Below are 24,853 nucleotides of genomic sequence, written 5' to 3'. Positions count from 1 at the left end.
TTTTCTTATATGTCTATTTAATGTGTATGTCTTTTAATTGTATCAATGTGAAAATATAATTGTTAACACTTCAGATTTTACTTGACAAAGAATTTAAAACTGTACAGGATATGTAAATCTATATCTTCATTCCAAGTACACATCCTGTGATTGTATTTTTTACTTGCTCCTCAAATTGTTGCTTACTACAGGAAACTTCTGAATAGATTGAAAAATAGTGACATATTTGTAGTTATTAATTTTAGTAAAATAGTTTTAATAGGCCATTGCCAGGGTGTCTTTGAAGGGGGTATTGGAGTTCATGACGCTCAAACTTCAATTGTCAAACTTCAGACAATCAGAAACTCGACTTAAGTATAGCCTTTGATAGAATTTTTTGTTTTCAGGGGGTAAGGGTTCGTCTAAACCACCTCTGACTAGGGTGTTTTAAGTATACCTTTAAATTTGATCAAATTTTTTACCATTAAGTGGCACACCTTCACCAAAAAATCTGAAGATTACATTCCTCTCTGGCTTGATAGGAGAAAGAAGAGAAAGGGACTTTAGTCTTTATGTTGTAACCTTGATATATTCTTTAGATATTTTTTCAAGGTTATGTGACATTTCCATTACATTCCAAAGTACTTTTAATGTGAAAATAAATACAAAGATTTAAATTTTATTGACATTTTGACTTTGATGTCAGCGCCTCCAACCAGGGAGGTACATTTGTCACTTTTGTGATCTTATACCTATATATAATATATATGAAATTCACTATACATTCAAAACATAAGCCCACTCATATGGGTTGTTATTCATGCAGTATTCATATATTCTTAAATCTACTGCAATTTGTTTGCCCAGGTTTTCAAGAAGTTACGTAAATTACAATTTCATTTTATTAATAAATTTATCTGCAATTTAAAGGATTTACTTGTCATCTTGCTATGCAATCTATGCAATCTATACATGTATAGTATGATGTGACTTTAAATTACATAATATTTATTTGCTTCTATAATCTGAACATTTAACTTATCGAAAATGTTTTAATTTGCCCATTAGTGATTGTGACACTAAATTTACCTGATGAGATTTCATTTGAGAGTTTATTTTAAGATATTTTAACTATTATCATGGGTATCCTGAATTTTGGATGTCAGCCTAAGATGATAAATTATGCAATATAAGATATGGTTCCCTAGTTTTGCCAAATTTAGATGAAGTTAACCAATTCATAATGTCGTTTTTTGTACATACATCCTATTTGTTTTAGTTAAGACATCGTTTACTCTGATGTGGATATCCAAAAGAGGCATTCCAAACCCTCAGTATATTTTTTTTGTTGGATAAAAATTTACCCTTCATATAATAGCCACATAGCCTATATAGGAATAACTGGTCATGCAGTCATGTTATTTTCTTGAGCCTGGCATGCATAAAACCTTCTTACAACTGGCAAGAGAGATATTCTTTACCCATCTTTGTAAATGTTTTGGTATGATTTTCACAAAAATATCTATGCCATTCGTTATATTAGTAACATAGAACGGAAATAGTTAATTGTTTTACAGTACCTCAAAAAAACAAGATTCTTTTACTTATTAAAATGTCTGCAAGTTATTATATATGAAACAGTTGATATAATTCCAGACTAATGTATTTTCAGAGGTATCAGTAGTATTGTAAGAAGATGTGTTAGTAAAGATACAGGGCAGGAATATGCCGTCAAGATCATCGACATCAGCGGTGAAAAGGCGGAAGACTTCCAAGCTGATCAGACCAAACGAGAAACCATCAGGGAAATTAATATCCTCAAGATGTGTGATGGCCATCCGAATATCAGTAAATATGATTTTTAAACCTTATGATCTAGCTCTTTATAGGTTTTCCTGAAAGAGGAAGCGATGCACGAAAAATGGCTGACTTAATATACCTACCTACATTTATCCTTTGGCAATAAAAAAAAAAAAACAAGGAAAAAATATATGTTTTTAAGGGGAAGGTGGTGGCATGGGTAGATAAAATTCACTTGCCATTAAAATGTTTTAATAAATGAAGTGCTGATTTAGCTCGCAGTTCAGGTAAGCTTGTCCTTATAAAAAATGTGGTTGTCACTGGTCTGAGTGGTAGACCACTTATTTCTACTCCTTTGAAGAGATTGTTTACAACACCATAAAACATGTCTTATAGGAAAATTATTTCTCAATGACTTCCACAATTGTAGACAGGTCTGATGTATGTATTCCTTATTTGGGAACTTGTCATTGTGAATTATGTAATGTGGACTACATTAAGTGAAGGTGATCTATTCAAGGTATCCAATAGCCATCGGCTTATTTTGTCCACAGGACATGTATTGACCTGCTCTTGAACTTCTATAATCAGGAAATATTAAATTATGCATACAATAATGCTCCTAAATATGTATCAGTTCGTCCAACATCATAAGATAATTTCACTGTTTCCGAATCTATAGAATTATGGATAATTTCATTGTTTATTTCCGAATGTAAAGCGGATTATAGATAATTTATTGTTTGTACATAAAATGAAATAAACGATAGGTCATTGGTAAAGAAATCCATTGTTTATTGTATTTTTGAAAGTTTTTGAAAATATTACCAAGAATGCATTACATTTTGAAACAGTAAATTACAAATTAGTTTTCTCAAAAGTCCTCCTTTGGCCTAAATATCCTGTTTCCAAAACTTTTCTGTATGTTATAAAATATTTATTTGATCAATATTATATATCAGCTTCTTGGGTCATTCCAAACTTTCACATTGTATAATTTCTATTTTCAGTCAATCTCCATGACTCATTCCAAACTCCTACATTCATTTTCCTAGTATTTGAACTGTAAGTATTTTATATTTGTATAGATTTGGAAATTGTTTAAGGTTTTTTACATACTACCAGTGTTCATTAATCATAAATCAGAAAAAATACAAAAGATTCTGTCAAAATATGAAATTGGCTTTGAATGTATCTTAGCTATGTATTAGATATGAGTGTTAGCCCCATTGGGTGTATCTTATTTACACAAAGGATCAATTTGAATAATTTAGGTTGGATTCTTTCGGCAATTTGAGCTTGTTTTATTGTAAAGCATGATAAATGCTGCTGAGGATATCCAATAACATTTAATGACATCTTGGTGTAAATTATGCTAAACAAGGTTCAGTGAAAGCTAATGTTTGTAATGGGTTATGACATGATACATGTACATGTTTTGATTAAAAAGAGATATTGGGTATATGTCAATGAGACAGCAACCACACAACACAAAAAACTAAAAGACAACCAGATATTTAGGTACATTCTTCACCAATAGACAGGTGGCTTTACAATATGTCTACCTCTAAATAGTCCTGAGTCGAATAAAGTTATGGATAAATCAGACAGAGATGATCAACATTCTACCATCAACACTCAAATTCTCTAAATAACAAAAAACTTGTTTTGAATGACAATATTTGAGATTATGCAAAACATGAGAAAGTACGTAGTCTAGTACAAAAGTTCATTGACCTGAGCTTCTTAATGCCAATGCCGTATTATTGACAAAGATTACGTCACGCTACACCATACATCCCATTGGATAAGAAGTAAAACAGGTCACCTAGATTTCCTGATTAGTAAAATCCATTGTAGAATTCATAACCAACTTACATTTTGGAATAGTCCCGAGTATGTCAAGTGATGAATGTTAGTTCTTGTGGACTGATTGGGATTAGGTTAAGTTAGTCAGTATTTGTTCTATTGGATTTATGATGAGTTTCCTTCATCAATCCTTTCGGAAAGGACATGTTCCTAAAGATTAATGTAACTTTAAAAACAGACAGTTTATTTTACCAGCTTATAGTACAAAAAATAATTTTCAGATATCGCATCTTACGATTTTTTTGTTTGGGAAAAGTGGGTCTTGTGGATTGAATAAATGAAGCTAATACTGTTCTATTGCTATTTAAATTTTCTGCAAAAAATATTAATTGAAGTGTAGGGGAATACATAGATGCCAACTTGCTATATTTTGGTTTGAGCAGCTCAGTGAGGGTGGATTGGTTGTTAACACCCCCTTTTATGTGAATATTTTACAGTATTCTCCCAGTTTCAGCATTGGTTCGTTGTTTATCTTGTAAATTATCTTGTAAACAATGATAGGTTATTGACAATACATGATTTTTTTATATAACAAAATTCTGCAGTTGTGTAAAGTTGGGTATTGTTGTTGTCACCATTTTTATCTGTTACAGTAGATATAAAAATAAGAAGATATGGTATAATTGCCAATGAGACAGCTCTTCACCAGAGACCAAATGACATAGAATTAAACAACTATAGGTCACTGTACCCTTCAACAATACTCTGTTTTCAAGCAACATTTTTTTTTCTGTTTCCCATATACTTATACTATTTCTAAGAGCAATCTAATCTTTGCCCTTAACCCCAGGCGACTCACTGTAAAGAACCTAGTTATTTGATAGATTGTTTAAATTCACTTTCATCATGAATATATATGAAATATTTTCCCCTTTACATTAAGCAGACAATCAGGCAATAATGGTTGTATTCTTTTTGGGGCCGTTTATAGCTTGCTGTTCGGTGTGAGCCAAGGCTCTATGTTGAAGGCCGTACTTTGACCTATAATGGTTTACTTGTACAAATTGTGACTTGGATGGAGAGTAGTCTCATTGGCACTCATACCACATCTTCTTATTTCTATTTTGAATGCAGATGATAAGAATTTGTAAAAATACAACTTGCTGAAAAAATTGAAAATTTAGAATAAACAGTACAAGATTGGTTTTACAGCTTCATCTGTAAAAAATTCATCATAATAACATATGTCTTCTATCTTAAGGTTTATTAAAAATGGTGAAACCTTCATCCTTAGATTTCATAATCAACTACATCATTTAATTTGTTCTCATCCTTAATATACATGAAATATTTGCCACTGGATGTTAAGCTAACAGTCATTCAATCAACCACAGCTTTAAGGAACTTATTTAGATGTTGGTGGAATTTGTGCTTTTCAACTTTATTTTTTAGTGGGGAGGGGGGTCTTGTCTGTTGCCAAAACAGTTAATCATTCCTGTTTACATGTGACCACTTTTTACAGTAGAATCAGAAGTAAAATAACACTTCTGCTTATCAGTTACTCTGACAGACACAGTTATTTTGAAGTGAAAACAATTTGGCATTGAACCTGGGTGTATAAGAGTTTGGCCATGAACCAAAGGCATCAGGCGATTCTGAATAATAACTTTTGTTACGTAGTCATGTGAAGAAGTAGACACGTGAATAAGTATACAGTTAATAAGTATACACCTTTGTTTTCAAGTAGACATGTGAATTCAACAACATGTCCAGTCATCTTTGTTTTTATTTCTGTTCATATTGTTTTCCATTGGGGTTTTTTCTAAGCTAGTTTTATTAATCTTTCACAAGACAAATGTCCAGAGTCTCGAGATTTTTCTGTGATTTACTGATTTTAACATTTACACCTCATTAAATATTATTGGATATCTTGCTTTTATCGTACTTTACCATTGAATAAGGTATTGTAAGTTAGATACACCAAATTGGGTCTACCCCTTATGGGTGTATTTAAGTTTGTAGTATTCTGTATCAAGTTCCCAAAGTGTATGCAATTATTGTCTTCATATTTGTTAGACTGATAAAAGATACAATTGCAGTTGTATCAGTAATTTTCTTGATTATTGCAGATTTGAAATTATTTATTATATCTTAGAGTAAAATATTTGATAATCTGTATTTTGCCAAAGTTTTGATACCTGTACCAAGTCTTCAATCACTACTTATTCCAACTCGGATCACATGAGGAACTTTTCTGTTAATTGAAAGAAAAAAATTTTAAGACATCTGTGTTTTTCTTTATTCCTGTATTCCTCTTTTAGTTTACGGTATTTGTAAACCAGTTTTAATAAAATTAACCAACAAAAATATGGATTTCTGGATTTAATAACCTCCTTCACAACAGGTGGTGACCTAAGGTCAGCACAAAGGTGTAAACATGTTTTGCTCTGTAAATGTAAACAACACTATCATGTGATAATGATTATAATTGTACTGACCAGATGACTGTGGTCAGTTAATGTAAACAATGTTAGTCAGTCAAGGTTATATGGTCATATCTGTTTTGTTTACAATAATTTGTCAATAAACATGGAAAAATTAAGAGCAAGATTTGATTTTTTTTTGTCAGTGTTGGTGCAGAATCAATATTTCCATGATTGAGGTCAAAAGTTTACTGCCAGTGTTACGGTGAGATTGCAATGCAAGCTTAAATGATGTTAAGTCACGGAACCCTTTATAAGTCTTACAATATTGTTTTGGTTTTTTACGATCAAGTCTACATGACTTAATTAAGCTATAAAATTTAAATGGTATCTGTTACTCAGTGGTGGCAGCTGTGTTACACATGTTCAACAGAAATGAATGGAATAGAACATTTCTCTTGTGAGAAACCAGTTACTTATAAAAATGTTTTATTTTTCGTTACAGATGTAAGCAGGGTGAATTGTTTGATTACCTGACACAGGTTGTAACATTGTCAGAAAAAAGAACTAGGTAATATTTAATTTAACAGTGGAAAAGATTTCTCACTACCTTTATACAATATTCTACTTTCATTTTAGATCACACCTGACTACTTTTTAGACTTGACTTCTGTTGCCCCCACAACATCTCTGTTGATTGTTTTCATTTTATACTATAAATACTGCTTAGCAGCTTCCAATGTTGTTTTCATTTTCTGCTATACATCTAAAGAGTTAAGAAAAACTTTCGTTCTCTAAAATTTTCTCATGACAATTAAAAAAAAATAGAAAAAGCTTCATTCCTTTTTTAATTTAGAATTTTGCTGCCACAAGTTGATTTTAGATGATAGATATCAAATTGAAATAAAACAAATTCAGGAGATACTTATTATAAAAAAGGATATCCAATTTGTATGGCTTCATTTAAACTATACATTTATGTTGTAACATCAAATGATATATTAGCTAATATTCATTTTGACATAAAGTTCAATGCCTGCAATTTTACACGTAATCCCATTTATTACTATTGATATCTACAAATTAAATTCACAGGTTTTTTCCATTTAAATTTAATGACATCTGATATGTAATAAAGGTAACCACATAACATCACATTACGCCCTTCAGGAAATCCTTCAAAGGTCAAAATACATTTCCTTTTATGTTTCTATTTGTGGTTAAACTTTAAATGTGCAATTATACAATAAACATGGTATGTAGTGTTTGCCTTGAGTCACCTTAGTTTACCGTATATACAATGGGAATACAATTTGTCAAGTTTGTTGCTATACACATGATACAGAACTCAACAATATTTATTGAGTTACATCACAACAAAAATAAATGTTTGTACTTCAAACTTTTCCTGGGAAAAAAAGCAACAGTACTCAACAAATTGTAATAAAGTTACATCACAACAAAAATAGACGAGGCTTGTAATTCTTATTACTTATTTATGGGAAAAATTGCATCAGTACTGGATAAATATTTATTGTGTTACATCACTTACATAAATAGATTATCTTTAACTTTCAGTTTTCAATACTAATTCTGAGTATCTAGGGCTATTTAGATAACTGCTTGATCTTACTTCTATTTTTCTATAAGTAGACCCTGCCTTCGGAAAAAAGTAAAATAACAAAAATACAGAACTCCAAGGAAAATTCAAAATCGAAAGTCCCTTATCAAATGGCAAGATCAAACTTAACATTTACATATTCATAAAATTTACATATTCATAACTTTTAAATTTAAATATCCATAAAAAAAACTCTGAACTAGTGATCTTTATTTCAGATTGTTTCTCAATACAAATATTGCTGTCTACTTTACTCTGTTATAACATAACAGACTTTCTGACTTCATGCAGAAAGAGCTCATTTCCTTCCATATTAGCAGAAGCAAATTCAGATTCAACCAATTCTTCTCATTCTAAATGATACTTCACCATCCTCCAAAAGTTATATTTCAGATAAATTTATTGTCCCTAAATTGCATGAAATATTTGCCACTGGGTATTAAGTGCCAATCTGCCTAAGAATCAGGCAGTGGTGAATACATGACAAACAAAAACCCGCTCAAGTTGACATTAATTTATGTTCAAAATGTATAATGATGCTCAAATATAACAGTTGTTTCCTTTTCCTGTTCTGGTATTTCAAGATATAATTTGTTGAAATTACCAAATAAGGGGAGCTACCTCAGTAATTTGCTATCATTCTAACTGAAAGTTATTTAGAGATTTCTCAAATTACCAGACACGCAGAAACAATAGACCTACCATTTCTAACTCAGGACGAGGGTAACTCCAAAATAGGATGGTTAGGTCAGCAGGATTTTTTTTGGGGTCATGTTTTGAAATTCTTATAAATTGCTTGATTCTTACACTGGTTGGAGATTGGCACTTAAATAAACATCAATCAATCAATCAATCATATAAATTTAAAACCCTCTGGCCGTAATCCTTGTGTTTTAAAATTTGAAATTTAACTGTCTCACATTAAAAAGTATCCAGGCTTACTTGATATAGTTGTAGAATCATTATTGGTCTTTTCAGGTGTGCACATGTTTATAGTATGTCCTCTATATTACATGAAATACATTAATTTTCTTTTACAGAATAATAATGAAACAGTTATTAGAAGCAGTAGAGTTTATACACAAGAAAAATATTGTACATCGAGATTTAAAGGTAAGAATTTTAATTCAAACTTATAAATCAAAAGAAAAGAAAATGAAAAAAAGGCAAAGAGATAAAAAATTCCTAACATATATTCAAATGAAAAAAATATGAACTGAAAACTACAATACTTAACATTATTAACCATAAAAAGAATCAGATATACAACATTTGGTGTGTGATTTTGATAACTCTTAAACACACCAATTTTCTGAATTATAATAAGATAACTAATTCAAATTTGCACATAATGTTTGAAACTATATTTTCTATCAGTGTCTCCTCATTTGATACAGTTTTGTCTCGCCTGCGGGACATAGGGATTACAATCCTGCAGCTGTGGATAATTGTTGTATATCCTTTTTCTCAAAGACTTTCAATATAAATTCAATCACGATAAGTAAAGCAGGCGAGACATTTTAGCATGTGCACTCTTGTTTTAATATTCATTTGCAATTTTGAAACAGGAAGCATAACAAGCATTTTTACAAATTTGAAAACAAGAATATTTAGATCAAAACATATGTAAACATGCTTTATCCCTTGGCATCAGTGGTAGGTTTCAGATGATGTTAAATATTTTTTCCAGGATATCTGCACAAGTTTGTATTTTTATGTTACATCATCAATTAAAAAAAAAAAAAAAAAAAAAAGAATATGAAAAGAGTACGTGTAAACCTTTGTGGAAAGCTTATTAATTACATTTTCCTAGTTAAGTTCACAATGATGTACCAAATTTTTGTTTCTGATTTCAGCCAGAAAACATTTTATTAGACGACAATTTAAATATAAAGCTATCAGACTTTGGATTTGCTACAGTATTAGGCCCAGAGGAAGAATTAACAGGTAAATGAGTACATAGAAACCTTATAGAAGTTTTTGTTGCAATTAGACAGGTGGTCAGTTTAAACAAAGAATATCTGTTGTTGGTTCTCAGGTAATACTCAGAATTCATGGTTAAACAGATTTCTTGGTAGTTTCCATGGTAAATCTATAGTAGCTAAAATAAATGTCTACTGAGATATTGAACATATCTGTAGACTGAGTGAGCGATGGGGATAGGACATGAGGTAGTCGTTGAAGTCTATCGTAAATTTACAACAATGCAAATTCTTTTCATTAAATTTTGAATTGTACTTTTTTGCCACAAGGATAAAACTGCTGACTTCTTTGTTTCATGTAGTTTTGGTTAAATAAGGAAGACAACTCTTAATAAAAAATAAAAACAATCAAAATACAATATATACTATATGTGAAAATAAGGTGTTTATGGTGATATTAAATGTTTAACTTCAACATCTAATCTGCAGTGGTAAAAAAATTTATCTAAAAATGAAGTCATTAGAAAAATTGGTGATGGTGTACAAAAATGAAATTTATACTTTCAGAATTATGTGGTACACCAGGTTACCTAGCCCCAGAAGTCTTAGCTGTGTCTATGTATGAGAACGTAGCAGGGTACAGGCTTGAAGTAGACATGTGGGCTATAGGTGTGATAATGTACACACTCCTATGTGGAGCACCACCTTTCTGGCATCGTAAACAGATGCAAATGTTAAGGATGATTATGCAGGCTACTTATTCCTTTGGTACTCCTGAATGGGATGATATATCACAGCCTCCAAAAGATCTGGTATGCAAATTATATATACTTTTATTAACACAAATAATTCAGTCGTTATTCTGCTGCTCTATGATTGCTACGTTACTGCCTGAAGTCATAGTCAATAAAAGATCTTCAAATAATCATTTAGAATTAGCTCTAACAGTCGATCACAGGGAGGGCCAGAATTATTCAGGTTATGATTTAAGGAAAAAATAATTGACACAAAGCTGATAAAAATAACAAATTCCAGTAATTTCATGGATTATTTGTGTTTTAAAGGGTTTCATACCTTAAGTGTTTCATTTTAGGAAAATATCTGAATGTGGAAAAAAAGCAAATGTTAGTCTAAAAACTGAATGAAAAATTTAACAAATCTATCCTGGATCAATATTAGCTTTACAATAAATAAACGATTTCTGTTTTAACCATGGTCAATGGAAGTATTTTGACTGTACTACAATGTAACATGTGTTGTTTTTCAGATATCTAAATTACTAGTCAAAGATGCCAAAGATAGATTAACTGCCACCCAAGCTCTTCAACATCCATTCTTTAAACGGGAGGTTAGTACCATCATACTATCTAGACTATGATATTTTAATTGTTTCAGTTCTGATCAGAAGTTCATACTAGCAGTCCTAGAACTCTGATTTTTTAGCAGAGAAACATTTAGAGCATAATGTAGAGGAGTTTGTGGTTGATTGATAAATTGTGTATTGTCTCTGTTATACTACACCAAAGTCAAAACACTACAATATTTGTATTGATAAACAAACTGAAATAAAGATAACTAGACCTGAGTTTTTATGAGTATATGATTTTTGAGACTTATAAAAGGGTGATGAGTGAAAAAAGTGATATGCTAATAGAATACTATTTAAAAAATAATTCATATAAATTTCCGGCACACAACAGATGTAATACTAATACTAATAAAGAATGCACACAATACACATAATACACACAACAATAATCAAAATGCACAATGTTTGTGTACATCATGTGCAATTATAATTAAAGAATGATTAATTTGATTTTGATGAAAAAAAATATTTCAAGATAAAAGCATCTTTAAATTTCAAATTCTGAAAACTTATCTAAATAAAGTATATGGAACAGGATTTTAAATTTATGTTATGCATATGTAATTTGATGTGAGGGTGTTAAATTTAAAGAATTCAATTTAGTTTTTTATTGCATACTTAAAATAGTTGATTTCAAATGTGATATAAAAAAATAAAATTTCTACAGGGTCTTTAACAATTGAAAAGTTAATTTTTTTAAAATACAGATGTAGATGAATATTTAACAGAATTTCATTATTAAATGAAAAAACCTTTTCTAAGATATTTAATATTTTAAGTATGCTTGTGTTTATGAATGTAGACTAATTTCTTTGTTGAGAAAAAAGGAACTTTTCATAGAAAAGTCAATTTGTTCAGGGAAAACCTTTACCTCCACACAGTACATTTATTTTTATATAAACATATTTGAAGTGGTTTGAATTTTGACTAGACCTTAAAAAATTAATGACATAACTAATCATTGCTCATTGGCTCTATTTAACTATGATAATGTTTGGGATATTTAAATCTTGATTATAAAAAAATTAAATTTGATTTCTTTGTTATAGTATCAGCTTTCCTCATATCTCTATTTTTAACATGTTTATCTTGTTAATTGAGTAAGAGTTTGTAATAAAGTAATAATTATATGACATAACATCTCACTTGAGTATTTATTACACCTGAGAAAGTGATCAAAAAGTATAATTAGATAATAAAAGGCAATAAATGACCAGTAGTTGTGTGTGTCCAGGTAGTAAACAGATATGACAGGTTCTATAGAGGAATTTAGCCATAAAAAGGCTTGTGAAGATGAAATGGGAGAGGTCAAGGAGGTACAATTTTTTTTAGTTAAGAGGAAAAATTATAAGAATAGAAATATACATGAATATAAAACCATGTTAATTTGCATTACGATTTTTTTAAGTATGGTAATTAACAGGTTATGAAATTTTTGTCACTCTTTTAATTTAAATATTTGTATTTTCAGTTGAAACCAGAGAAGAAATTTTACCCCAGGAAAGTGTTCAAGGTGAGATTTATTTTTAGTAGTTATTGTGAAACAATACAAAAAAAAATCAAGTTAAGAGAACAACTTGTTGGAACGACATCTGTCACACATCATATTCACACATTATAAAAAAATATGTGTAAATGATGTTTACATTGAGCTATTCAAAAGGCAAGATGACCGCAAATAGGGGTATAATAATCCAGATGACCACTAATTGAGGTATAATAGTACAGATGACCACTAATTGAGGTATAATAGTACTGCATTTGCCATCATCAAATTTATTTTAAAGTTTCCTGATGAATATTTGCAGGGCAGAAAAGATTGTTATTTTTTCTATATAATGTAAGATTGCTTAATTGGAATACATTTAATTCCAGTTTCAACAACAGACACTGCATTGTATCTATATACTTTCAGTAATACTTAATAACTCTCTTAAAACACAAGATTTCATAAAACAATCCATAATGACAGAAGGTGATTTTTCTCAAGACACAAAAGAAGTCAATTACATTTATTCTAAATACAAGTAAATTGTATGGTAATATAGTCAATGGCAGTGATGGGTGCAAAAGCTTTATCAAATCCCTGAATAATGTCATTTCACATGAGAAACATCTATTTTAGGTATATAACAAAGCAAATATTGTGTTTCCTTTTTCAATATCACACTTTATAATCCTTTGTGCAGAGCTTTTGGGATTTTATTGGTACCTCTGGGTTCATATAATGTGTGATATTGAAAAAAGCCGTTTGATGTTCTCTATCTAAAATGTATAGGCAAAATAAACTACTTGTCTAAAGTTGATTGAATCTTGAAGTTGTATATATTATATACCAATCATTCTTGAATAACTGTTCTTTTATCATTTCAGGCTGCTGTTATATGTGTGAACTTTTTCTATAGACTAAGATTTTATTTCAACAATCCACCTCCGATTTCGAGAGAAGTTATTAAATCTAATCCTTATAGTGTCAAAATGATCCGAAAACATATTGATGCATGTGCATTTAAAATGTACGGACATTGGGTAAAGAGAGGAGACAATCAAAATCGTGCAGCATTATTCGAGCATTCGCCTAGAGACGATTGGAAAAATGTGAGCCTAAATACAAAGACTCAACTAATAATGATTGATTTATGATTATAAGTACCTGTTTTTAGGTATATCAACATTTTATACTCAAATCTCAACAGATTGCCAGGTATATTTTAAATCCTCAGCAGACAGTGCAAGAATTATCAAGTAATCGGTTTAACAGATACAGTTTTCTGTATGCACAGTCTAAACATTTAAGTGAAATTTGTATTTGGACTTAAGGAAACAGTGAACTAAATGCTATCTAAAGTTTATTCTGGTTGAAAACTTATAAACTGGCAATGAAAAATTTTATCCAGGAAACAGATACAGTGCTAAACTAGTGTTCAATGCAATTATTTGATTTTTGTCTGTGTGACCAAAAGTGAAATCATATAAAGATTTTTCTTGTTTCTTGATTGTGATTTTGTTTTAACTTTTATTTGGTTAATTTTTTTTTCTCTCAATGTTTTAACAGTGCTGTTAACTGGTTGAAAAGTATATCATTAAATGTAGTCCTGAATATGGTGAAAAAAACTGCATTTCTTGTAAAATCTGGGTTTTGTTCTGTTTAGTTGGCTAATTGAAGAATTTTGCATGAAAACAGTTGGGTAAAAATAAATTGATAATAGATATAAAGTTAAGGGTTAAAATCATGCCTGCCAACTTCTGCTTAAATACCATGTTAACTCTTTTGAATACCTGTTTTGAGGTATTCAGAGTGTAAAATGAAAAGATATCCAGAGTCAGGTCAACACCATTCATCATGGAGAAAACCCCATATCAATTGGGGAAGTTGGCTGGTCTGGAAAATAGACTCCAGAAGAAAGGAGTTCATAATTTAAAATGATTGGTTGATTTTTTTGTATCATCTTTGTTATACTACTTTAAAATACTAGTTAACCTAAAAGGAAGAGAAATTAGAAGTCTGATATCTGCTATAGGCCTGTTCTGACTTTAAATTTTTGTCATTTTTCTGTTTATAAAATGTTTTTCATAATTGAATTTATAACAAGGATGTAACCTCCATATGTATGCATTATTCAGGACTGCTGTAAAAGAATCGTTTGGAAACAATTTTGAATGCATCTCCCTTTTTCCAAACTGTATTATTTGGTTAATAAATTTTCATAGCAATATAAATAGGGCAATAGTTAAACTATTAAAATGTTTCTTCATGCAATTTCTGATCATGTTATTGTTTGTTTTTTGTTAGTGTTTAATTGTTCAAGATATTCAAATAGATTTACATGATAGAAAAACTTCTTGCTCTTTCGGCTCAAAACTTGAAATGCTCAAAGCTGTCTGCTCATGCCAATGACTGTACATGCAAAAAAATATTATTTGATAAACAGGTGTGCTCAGATTTTTTAATTAATTATTTATTGATAGAAAATATGTCATGAAATTTTGTACAATTTTTTTCTTTTTGGTTCTTTAATTTTGCATTAAATGCATGCAGTGGACCTTGCCACCAAAAATACAGGAATTTTTGGAATTAATTAATTAATTTCTTCTTTGCTTAAATTCAACAAATTTATTTTTTTTAAACCACATTTGCAGTAATAAGAGGGAGTTTTAAAAGTTAAATGTCTCAAAATTGTATAACCCTTTTAATCTGTTGAGCTTGTCCCATTTTCACATTTACATGTATATAGCTTTTCATTAAACTTATTTATTTTTATCATTATGTGAAAGTTAAAGTTTGCCTGAATTGTTATTATGAGTATGTCTGTCTGTTTCATTTGTAAACATGTTGTATTATACTGTGGTTTCATTATTATTTGTTGGATACCAATTTTCTGGATTTTGTTGGAAAGAGGAATAGTGAATTTAATTCCTTAGTGAAATACAAGTTTGTAGTAATATCAATAGGAGCAAGAGGAAACCATGAACTAGGTACCATGAAAATAACAATTCTTTCTCAAGCTAGGAAAATTGATCCCAACGACTATAAAGTGAATCCACAGTCGATATTATCATCAGTTGTTAGAGATTGAACAAACCATTTTAACGTGCTACTTTTGAATAAAAAATTTAAACCTTATTCTCCATGTTCTTAATTCTTGATACAACTTAGGTAACATGATACATGGGGAAGAAGTAAAAATAAATGGAGAATGTGTCCATGAGACACAGATGATGCCCCCGCATAACATAACTCAAGAATTGTAAAAGTGACACCACCCAAATTTGAACTCGTTTTGAATTTTGTGGTAATAAGCATTGTGTATAAGTTTCATAACATTTGGTTGAGGCAAACTTAAGTTAGAGAATGGAAATGAAAAATTCAGCAATTTTTCAATTTGTAAAGGGCATAATCTAGAACCGTAAAAGTGATGCCACCAAAATTCAAACTTGATCTGTGTTTTATGGTAATAAGCATTGTGTATAAGTTTCATAACATTTGGTTGAAGCAAACTAAAGTTAGAGAACAGAAACCAATTTCGGGACATACATACAGACAGATAAGGGTAACACTTAATGCCCCTTCCGCTGCAGAGGGGGGGGGGGGGGGGCATAAAAATGAAAAATGTCCATTACAAATGTACATTAATATAAGGTAAAAGAAGGGATAAGGTGCATTTATTTATGACATAAATTCACATCACTCCTGTGACAAACCCAAGGCAAAGGAACATAACTTTTATTGCTGTTTTCATCTCAAAATATCAGTGAGCCCTTAAACACAGATCAATACCTTGCACCTCACTTCAAGTTCAAGACCACCCCTTTGCCTAGGAAGAGCTAATATTCCTTGGCAAGATGTCATTAAAGCTACATCTGTGCATTGGAGAAGACATATGCAGGGTAATATCAACAAATTATAGACTTCAACATGCAAAGATATCTAACAAATACTGCTATAATTTTCCTGACAATCTGTTGTCAAGTTCAGAAACAATACAAATATGTGAACAACCATGGGATACATTCAAACATTTGTTGAATAGCAGCATAAATAAAGCAAATAATTCTGATGGTCTGCACAGCAATACCAATAGGTATACAAACCAAAGGAGAACAGTGAAATAGTATACATAAAACTAATTATCTGAAAAAAAAAAAAATGTGCCATAACTGCTAATAAAATAAAACAATTTTATCTTTCAACCAAAAACCTCTGACAACCTAAGGGCATAATGATAATTATTATGTAGATGAAATACATCATCTGGTGTACCAATTTATAAGACAGGTATTATTGATGAGTTTTACAATCATTGGGTTAATGCCACTGCTTTTGGACCTTTTGTTCCCAAGGGTATCACCAGCCAAGCGGTCATCATTCCAGTGTTGACAGTTATATTGATATGGTCATTTTGTGTAAATATACGACTTTGGAGTTCGTGCACTTTCCTGTATATTTCCTATGTCACAGTGATTATGTTATGTCACAGTAAGAACCCATTGTTCAATGATGTCATTTACGAGGTCAATCTGTTTAGCTCATTCATACAATACAACTTGAGCTTGGTGTATATACTGTTCATGAAATCACTAAGGTTCTTCTACCCCATGCACAGATTGCCTTAGCCAGATTTGACACAACTTTTTGGAAATTTTGGTTTTCATTCCTCTTCCTATTTGTTTGATTTTTCCTTCCAACTATTTCGATTCAAGCACCACTGTTGAGACTTATGTAGATGAAACCACTAAAGTGTGTCTGGTGTCCTACATTTATAAGCCTGTTATCTTTATCTGTTGAGATTTTATGATACTAGTTTTAGTTGTTTCCATCAATTGGTACAATGTAAAGTAAAAAGAGATGTGGTATGGTTGTAAATGAGACAACTATCCACCAGAGAATAAAGAATGAGGATGAAACCTTATGGCCTTCAAAAATGAGCAAAAATAAAACGACACCTTAAAATATATCTGTATTTGCTACTTCTTGTATGCAGTCTCAAGCAAAATTACACATCAGGATATGTTATTCTAATGTGAAAAATACAGGTGTTTATGAATTGCAATCATTTTCTGTAAAAAAACCTCAAGTTTGAAATGAAAGTCATTAAGTGACCCAAATGTGCATATAACCTAATCAGTCATATAAGCATGAAATGTAGGTCATAGTGACAAAAATGTAACTGGTCATTGTTGTACTGTACAATTACTGTACCAACACTAGTTCATGAAAACTTGAAAAGTAATACATCTCTGCAGAGTGTCTAATGATGATTAAAGTCATTGTGTATCCAGCAGCCTGTTCATTGATACAAACTCCAAAGAACCACATACATACACCAATTGTTTTGCAGATATTTTGGCTTCCAGAATATCTGAGTTTAATGCAGAAAATTAACTCTGGTCACAAAATGGTTTGAAATAAATTTTTCTAGTCAACCTTCTCAACTGCTGAAAGCAAATTTCAATAAAATTCACCGAGCCAATTTGAAGCCTTCAATAATTGTCCCAAGCAAACTCATGAAAGCTGACAGCAGTACTGTGTGTATTCATGTTGAAAACAACACACTTGTCAACAAAACAGTTAAGTTAATACTCAAGATTAACAATAATTATAACACGAAATTTTACTTTTTATTGCATGTCGAAATAACAATGAAATTCTACACTTTTTTTACATGTAAATATTTAATGCTAACATTAACAAAGCTGTATAACAATATTTCTACAATGTTTTTGGCAATAACATGACTTTTCTGTCACATGACAATATAAAACATTTATTTTAAAATTGTAAAATGATTATAGAATAACTACATATGAATTTGCAGATTATGAAGATGGAAAGAATGCACAATCAGGGACAAAATAACATGTAAATCAATAAAAATACATGATGAGTTTTTGCTAATGTTTCATCGCAAGCTAGATATTCTGTATTTGGACTAATGGGTATTTACTCTATTACACTGATTCTGGTCAACAAGAATGCATGCTTTATCGTGTTAAGCCTACCCTAACTTTTATACATGTATCTGATATCCGCAAAAGGAAGTAATTGTTTTGATAAAACTTAAAGAGCCCACTCAACTTTCAACTCATTGCTATCTAGCTGCTGACCAAATATGAAGTAATTCTGTAGGGACTAGGGAGTACTGAAAAAAAGTGTGACCAAACATTTTAAGCTCATTTCACATAATGAAATATACAACTCATCACGTTGAAGCTGCTGACCAAATACAAAGTCATTCTGTTCAGTAGAACCTGAGAAAAGCATTTAGCTAAGGAAAGGACATCCTGTATTCATCTTAAATTGTAATCTAAATTATAAGTATTAATGATTAGAGTTTCATATTCTTAAATTTCATAATTCAAAAGACTACAAATTGTAAATACACCTCAACATGCACTTTCTGGATCTTTTTAATTACAATACATGAGTACTTATTTCTTATTGCATTATGAAGATTCCTTATAATAACTATTTACTAACTTTACAAAAACATGAACATATTAAAATTAGCTCACACATAATTTATGGAAGGAAAATGTCTTATAGCACTATAATTACTGTATGATTTCTAAAAAGCTTCACTCTATGCATAAAAATTTATATTTGTCTTTATATTAATATAAATGAGGGTCTGGATGGAGTTCACAGAATAAAGAAAAAACAGGCCAAAAATATTTAAAATAGAGAATAAATGGAGTGCTAAGATATAAAGGATAAAGAATAATGTTATAATCAGACTTCTCATTTTAATTTTTATGGCTCACAAAGATGCCTTTAAAGCACTTGCTCGACAAAACTTAAATGGGACAAGTAAACTTAACTCTGTAAAAAAATGTCCACCAAATTTTAACTTTGAGGTATTAACAAATTGAAACTTGATAAATCAATGAAACTATTATACATGTACTTCAAATTTGAAAGACTTCACTGTCAAAAGCGTACATCGCACATTGTGAATGGTTCATTATGCTTAAACAATGAAATATAAGCCAATGATATAAAGGCATTGATATTTGTTATACACACAATGAAAATACTTTTCTACATGATCTATTTTAAGATTCTGTAATAACAAAAAGTTACTTTTTCACAGAGAAAATTTCAAATATCACTAATATTTGATAGTGACCAATCTTTTGAAAGATTTGTCTCCCCTTCATCATCTGCCTTTGCCTTTATTATTTCCAGTAAAAGATCTTTGTTCAGTCTGGTTAACTCTGGTAAATGTGCAACCTATTGAATAAATATAGGTAAAATCATTAAGACTATTATTTGTTTATACTCCTTTTGGGGGTTTTCAATAGTTTGAAGAAAATTTGATATTTCAACTGAAAAACATTTTAAAAGATATTTAAACCGAGATATGAATTAACTGCACATCTCATTGGCAATCATACCACATCTCCTTAACGTTATATTCTTAAGCAGGCAATTCAAAAAGGATGATAAGCTTAAGGATAACTTGTTTTCTCTAATTCTGTACCATTTCTGACCAGTTTTAATTTTGATAAAACACACTGAGCATTGCAGTCAGCATATTTCAAATCAATATTTACCACTTTAACCTACTGACAAAAATATCTATCCACTCTTGATAGTAAAATGTTTTGATTTTTAAAATGCTCTGTAAAGGTGTAATACCACCAAATCATAGTACGTCACATCCGGTTGCATACGAAAATAGGTCGAAAAAAAATATTCCCTTGAATTTGACAGTTGTAGGTAATTGATCCTACATTTCATTGCAGTAAAACATTTCTGAGTCATAAACATATATCTTGGGTATTTCAAAGCACCATTATTTCTTTATTTGGGGTTCTATAGAATATTTTGGAAACTTGAGGTTACATGGTTACTAAAGCTTGTACACAGGTTAAAAAAGGGGGAAAATTTGATTGGTTAACTTCCAGTGATGGTTATTTTCTTATATGCAATGAAATGTTATGTGAAATTTTTTCTATAGTACTGGACAGGATAAAACTTTACTCATGCCAAGTATTTCTTTATTTGAAACAAAGATAAATTCTGCACAATTTTTTGAAAAGTGCAAATTTAACAAAGACTAATAGGGGAAAATCAATGGTGGTATTACACCTAATATGGGAAGCTGTACATGCACCTTTGATCTTGTGAGTACTCTCATGTGTTAAAATTTCTTGCTATTTAAGTGAAATATTACAAATAATGAAATATTCTGAGTGGATTGAGTCTCCAAAATACATTTTATGAGAAAATTTCCTTGAAATAGGACTTTACCATGAATATTAGTTGACAGAACAAGCCATACTTAGAGTCTTGGGGAGCTTTTTCTCCTTATTTCTTATATTCTGCTATACTAGAAAATTTTTCCTAAGAAATACTTTAATAAATATATAGTTTTAAGTAAATGAAATTATTTATAAAGCAGTAACAACAAATTATTCACCAAAAGAGAAGTTTTTTATGTCCCTCTCTGGAACGCGGCGTAAATTTAAGTTTTACGCAAGGACTTATTGAAACCTCCTTGGAGACAGTAAAATTTTATACGGATAGTTCAAGCAGCTTGAATACTTCAATTAATCATTTATAATAACATTTCTATCATAAATGAGTGAGAGTTACCCCAAAATTTTTATTTATTGGCCTAAAAAGTAGAAATTTTGAGGAAATGAGAGGTATAAATGGACCAAAAGAGACTTTATAAGGAAGAATAAGAGGTCCATTAGTAGTATTTATCATCCTAAAGTCATCTTTTGTATCATATTCAACTGTTTGTAGGCAGATGAGATAAATATTTGATCATTTATTGGTCCACACTATATTCTATCATGATGCGGCTTGGTTTGAATTTTTCGAAGAAATTTTGCTCGAATCGCTGTAGATGTCGTCTTACATTATACTAGATTTTTCTCAAACTATTGAACTGATTATGACAAAACTTGACAGGAATGCTTGAAATAACCAGTATTACAAAGGAAAAAAGTCACATTCAGTTTATTCAACAAAAAAGTCTTCTTTAGGTGTAATACCACCAAATCATAGTACGTCACATCCGGTTGCATACGAAAATAGGTCGAAAAAAAATATTCCCTTGAATTTGACAGTTGTAGGTAATTGATCCTACATTTCATTGCAGTAAAACATTTCTGAGTCATAAACATATATCTTGGGTATTTCAAAGCACCATTATTTCTTTATTTGGGGTTCTATAGAATATTTTGGAAACTTGAGGTTACATGGTTACTAAAGCTTGTACACAGGTTAAAAAAGGGGGAAAATTTGATTGGTTAACTTCCAGTGATGGTTATTTTCTTATATGCAATGAAATGTTATGTGAAATTTTTTCTATAGTACTGGACAGGATAAAACTTTACTCATGCCAAGTATTTCTTTATTTGAAACAAAGATAAATTCTGCACAATTTTTTGAAAAGTGCAAATTTAACAAAGACTAATAGGGGAAAATCAATGGTGGTATTACACCTAATATGGGAAGCTGTACATGCACCTTTGATCTTGTGAGTACTCTCATGTGTTAAAATTTCTTGCTATTTAAGTGAAATATTACAAATAATGAAATATTCTGAGTGGATTGAGTCTCCAAAATACATTTTATGAGAAAATTTCCTTGAAATAGGACTTTACCATGAATATTAGTTGACAGAACAAGCCATACTTAGAGTCTTGGGGAGCTTTTTCTCCTTATTTCTTATATTCTGCTATACTAGAAAATTTTTCCTAAGAAATACTTTAATAAATATATAGTTTTAAGTAAATGAAATTATTTATAAAGCAGTAACAACAAATTATTCACCAAAAGAGAAGTTTTTTATGTCCCTCTCTGGAACGCGGCGTAAATTTAAGTTTTACGCAAGGACTTATTGAAACCTCCTTGGAGACAGTAAAATTTTATACGGATAGTTCAAGCAGCTTGAATACTTCAATTAATCATTTATAATAACATTTCTATCATAAATGAGTGAGAGTTACCCCAAAATTTTTATTTATTGGCCTAAAAAGTAGAAATTTTGAGGAAATGAGAGGTATAAATGGACCAAAAGAGACTTTATAAGGAAGAATAAGAGGTCCATTAGTAGTATTTATCATCCTAAAGTCATCTTTTGTATCATATTCAACTGTTTGTAGGCAGATGAGATAAATATTTGATCATTTATTGGTCCACACTATATTCTATCATGATGCGGCTTGGTTTGAATTTTTCGAAGAAATTTTGCTCGAATCGCTGTAGATGTCGTCTTACATTATACTAGATTTTTCTCAAACTATTGAACTGATTATGACAAAACTTGACAGGAATGCTTGAAATAACCAGTATTACAAAGGAAAAAAGTCACATTCAGTTTATTCAACAAAAAAGTCTTCTTTAGGTGTAATACCACCAAATCATAGTACGTCACATCCGGTTGCATACGAAAATAGGTCGAAAAAAAATATTCCCTTGAATTTGACAGTTGTAGGTAATTGATCCTACATTTCATTGCAGTAAAACATTTCTGAGTCATAAACATATATCTTGGGTATTTCAAAGCACCATTATTTCTTTATTTGGGGTTCTATAGAATATTTTGGAAACTTGAGGTTACATGGTTACTAAAGCTTGTACACAGGTTAAAAAAGGGGGAAAATTTGATTGGTTAACTTCCAGTGATGGTTATTTTCTTATATGCAATGAAATGTTATGTGAAATTTTTTCTATAGTACTGGACAGGATAAAACTTTACTCATGCCAAGTATTTCTTTATTTGAAACAAAGATAAATTCTGCACAATTTTTTGAAAAGTGCAAATTTAACAAAGACTAATAGGGGAAAATCAATGGTGGTATTACACCTAAACTTAGCCTTAAATTGGAAAATTCTACCATCTTGAGTGTGGTAATATCAACTTTGACTGGATAATCTATCTCTTTATAATGAATAATTAAAAATTCTGCATAAGTTGGAACACTGGTTGTATGTATTAAGCTTTGCTATCACAAAAAAAAAAAAATTATAAATCAAATCAGAATATCATACTCACATTCTGGAAATTATGAACCATCAATCTTAGTGCATGCTTCTTCATATCTAAAGCCTGGATCTTATCAGCTGCTTCTAAAATCTGAATAAACAAGCAAAGTTATACATGTATTTTCAAAAATAATTTATTATACTATTGGCACCGAGAAGTCTGTGTTCCTCATCTCGTGTCTATAAAATTACTGTTTTAAATATACCAGAAATGTAAAATAAGCATCAGTCCATTCAGTTTTCAAAAATTACCTGTGTTTTGATTCAGGCCAAGTTTTATTTATATTGGCCTAATTCTCTCTGAGGCTCCTATGATGGTGGGTAATGCATGGTAATGAATATATTTTTACATTTCCCTTAATAGTTAAAAAGAGAATATGAACATGGAACAAATACTATAATGACTGTCACACAGAAGATAAAAGCAAATACAAAAATGTATTATTTTAATTTATAATCATATCCCTTACAATAGGTTGCTAATATAAAACATTTATAAACTAAAATCAGAAACAGAATAAAGCCACAGTTCTTGATATGATGGGATTTATGTTGCTCAGTCTTAAGTTTTCTGTATAGTGTTTTGTGGACCATGGTGTTGTCTGTTTTGTTTTGTATTTTAGCCATGGTGTTGTCTGATTTTTTCTTTAAGTCATGGCATTGATTGATTTTTGTCTTTTAGCCATCGTGTTGTGTGGTTTTTTTTAGACATGGTGTTGTCTGTTTTTTATTGTCTTTTAGCCACAGCATTGTCTGTTTATTTTATCTTTTAGCCATGGTGTTGTCTGGTTTTATTGTCTTTTTGCCATGGTGTTATCTGGTTTTATTGTATTTTAGTCATGGTGTGGTCTGTTTTTTTTTTTATCTTTTAGCCATGGCATTGATTGTTTTTTTGTCTTTTAGCCAAGGTGCCGCCTGGTTTTATTGTCTTTTAGCCATGGCGTTGTCTGTTTATATTGGTTTTTATCCATGGTGTTGTCTGGTTTTATTGTCTTTTAGCCATGGTGTTGTCTGGTTTTATTGTCTTTTAGTCATGGTGTTGTTGTCTGTTTTTATTGTCTTTGGTCTATGGCGTTATCTGGTTTTATTTTTTTTAGCCATGGTGTTGTGTTTTTTATTGTCTTTGAGCCATGGTGTTGTCTGGTTTTTGTGTCTATTAGCCATGGTGTTGTCTGTTATTTTGTCTTTTAGCCATGGTGTTGTGCGGTATTATTGTCTTTTGGCCATGATGTTGTCTGTGTTTTGGTATTTTAGCCATGGTGTTGTCTGATTTTATTGTCTTTTAGCCATGGTGTTGTCTGTTTTATTGTCTTTGGGCCAGGGCATTATCTGTTTTTTTTAGCTATGGTATTGTCTGGTTTAATTGTCTTTTAGCCATGGTGTTGTGTGTTTTTTTGTCTTTGAGCCATGGTGTTGTCTGGTTTT

General features: G+C 30.5%; 2 protein-coding genes across 7 annotated transcripts in view; one reads left to right on the top strand and one right to left on the bottom strand.

Moving 5' to 3' along the window:
• The window catches only part of LOC127712251 (phosphorylase b kinase gamma catalytic chain, skeletal muscle/heart isoform-like), a 50,937-nt gene extending 35,390 nt beyond the window's left edge, over positions 1–15,547 (top strand). For all 3 annotated transcript variants that reach the window (XM_052218580.1, XM_052218579.1, XM_052218577.1), the window contains 9 exons: positions 1,652–1,827; positions 2,790–2,844; positions 6,517–6,582; positions 8,673–8,745; positions 9,489–9,579; positions 10,122–10,366; positions 10,822–10,902; positions 12,395–12,436; positions 13,297–15,547. In XM_052218580.1, the coding sequence (XP_052074540.1) occupies positions 1,652–1,827; positions 2,790–2,844; positions 6,517–6,582; positions 8,673–8,745; positions 9,489–9,579; positions 10,122–10,366; positions 10,822–10,902; positions 12,395–12,436; positions 13,297–13,566 (1,099 nt within the window). In that variant the 3' untranslated portion in view covers positions 13,567–15,547. The remainder of the gene's footprint in view (positions 1–1,651; positions 1,828–2,789; positions 2,845–6,516; positions 6,583–8,672; positions 8,746–9,488; positions 9,580–10,121; positions 10,367–10,821; positions 10,903–12,394; positions 12,437–13,296) is intronic.
• Positions 15,548–18,020: 2,473 nt separating this feature from the next.
• The window catches only part of LOC127712249 (leucine-zipper-like transcriptional regulator 1), a 37,243-nt gene continuing 30,410 nt past the window's right edge, over positions 18,021–24,853 (bottom strand). For all 4 annotated transcript variants that reach the window (XM_052218571.1, XM_052218570.1, XM_052218572.1 and 1 more), the window contains 2 exons: positions 23,439–23,519; positions 18,021–19,654 (listed from right to left, as the gene is read on the bottom strand). In XM_052218571.1, coding sequence (XP_052074531.1) covers positions 19,523–19,654; positions 23,439–23,519 — 213 coding nt within the window. In that variant the 3' untranslated portion in view covers positions 18,021–19,522. The remainder of the gene's footprint in view (positions 19,655–23,438; positions 23,520–24,853) is intronic.

Source organism: Mytilus californianus, unplaced genomic scaffold (genome assembly GCF_021869535.1).
Source record: "Mytilus californianus isolate M0D057914Y unplaced genomic scaffold, xbMytCali1.0.p SCAF_8, whole genome shotgun sequence".
Taxonomy (NCBI): Eukaryota; Metazoa; Mollusca; class Bivalvia; order Mytilida; family Mytilidae; genus Mytilus; species Mytilus californianus.
Note: the sequence above shows the minus strand (reverse complement) of the source record. Positions and strands in the feature narration are given on the sequence as shown.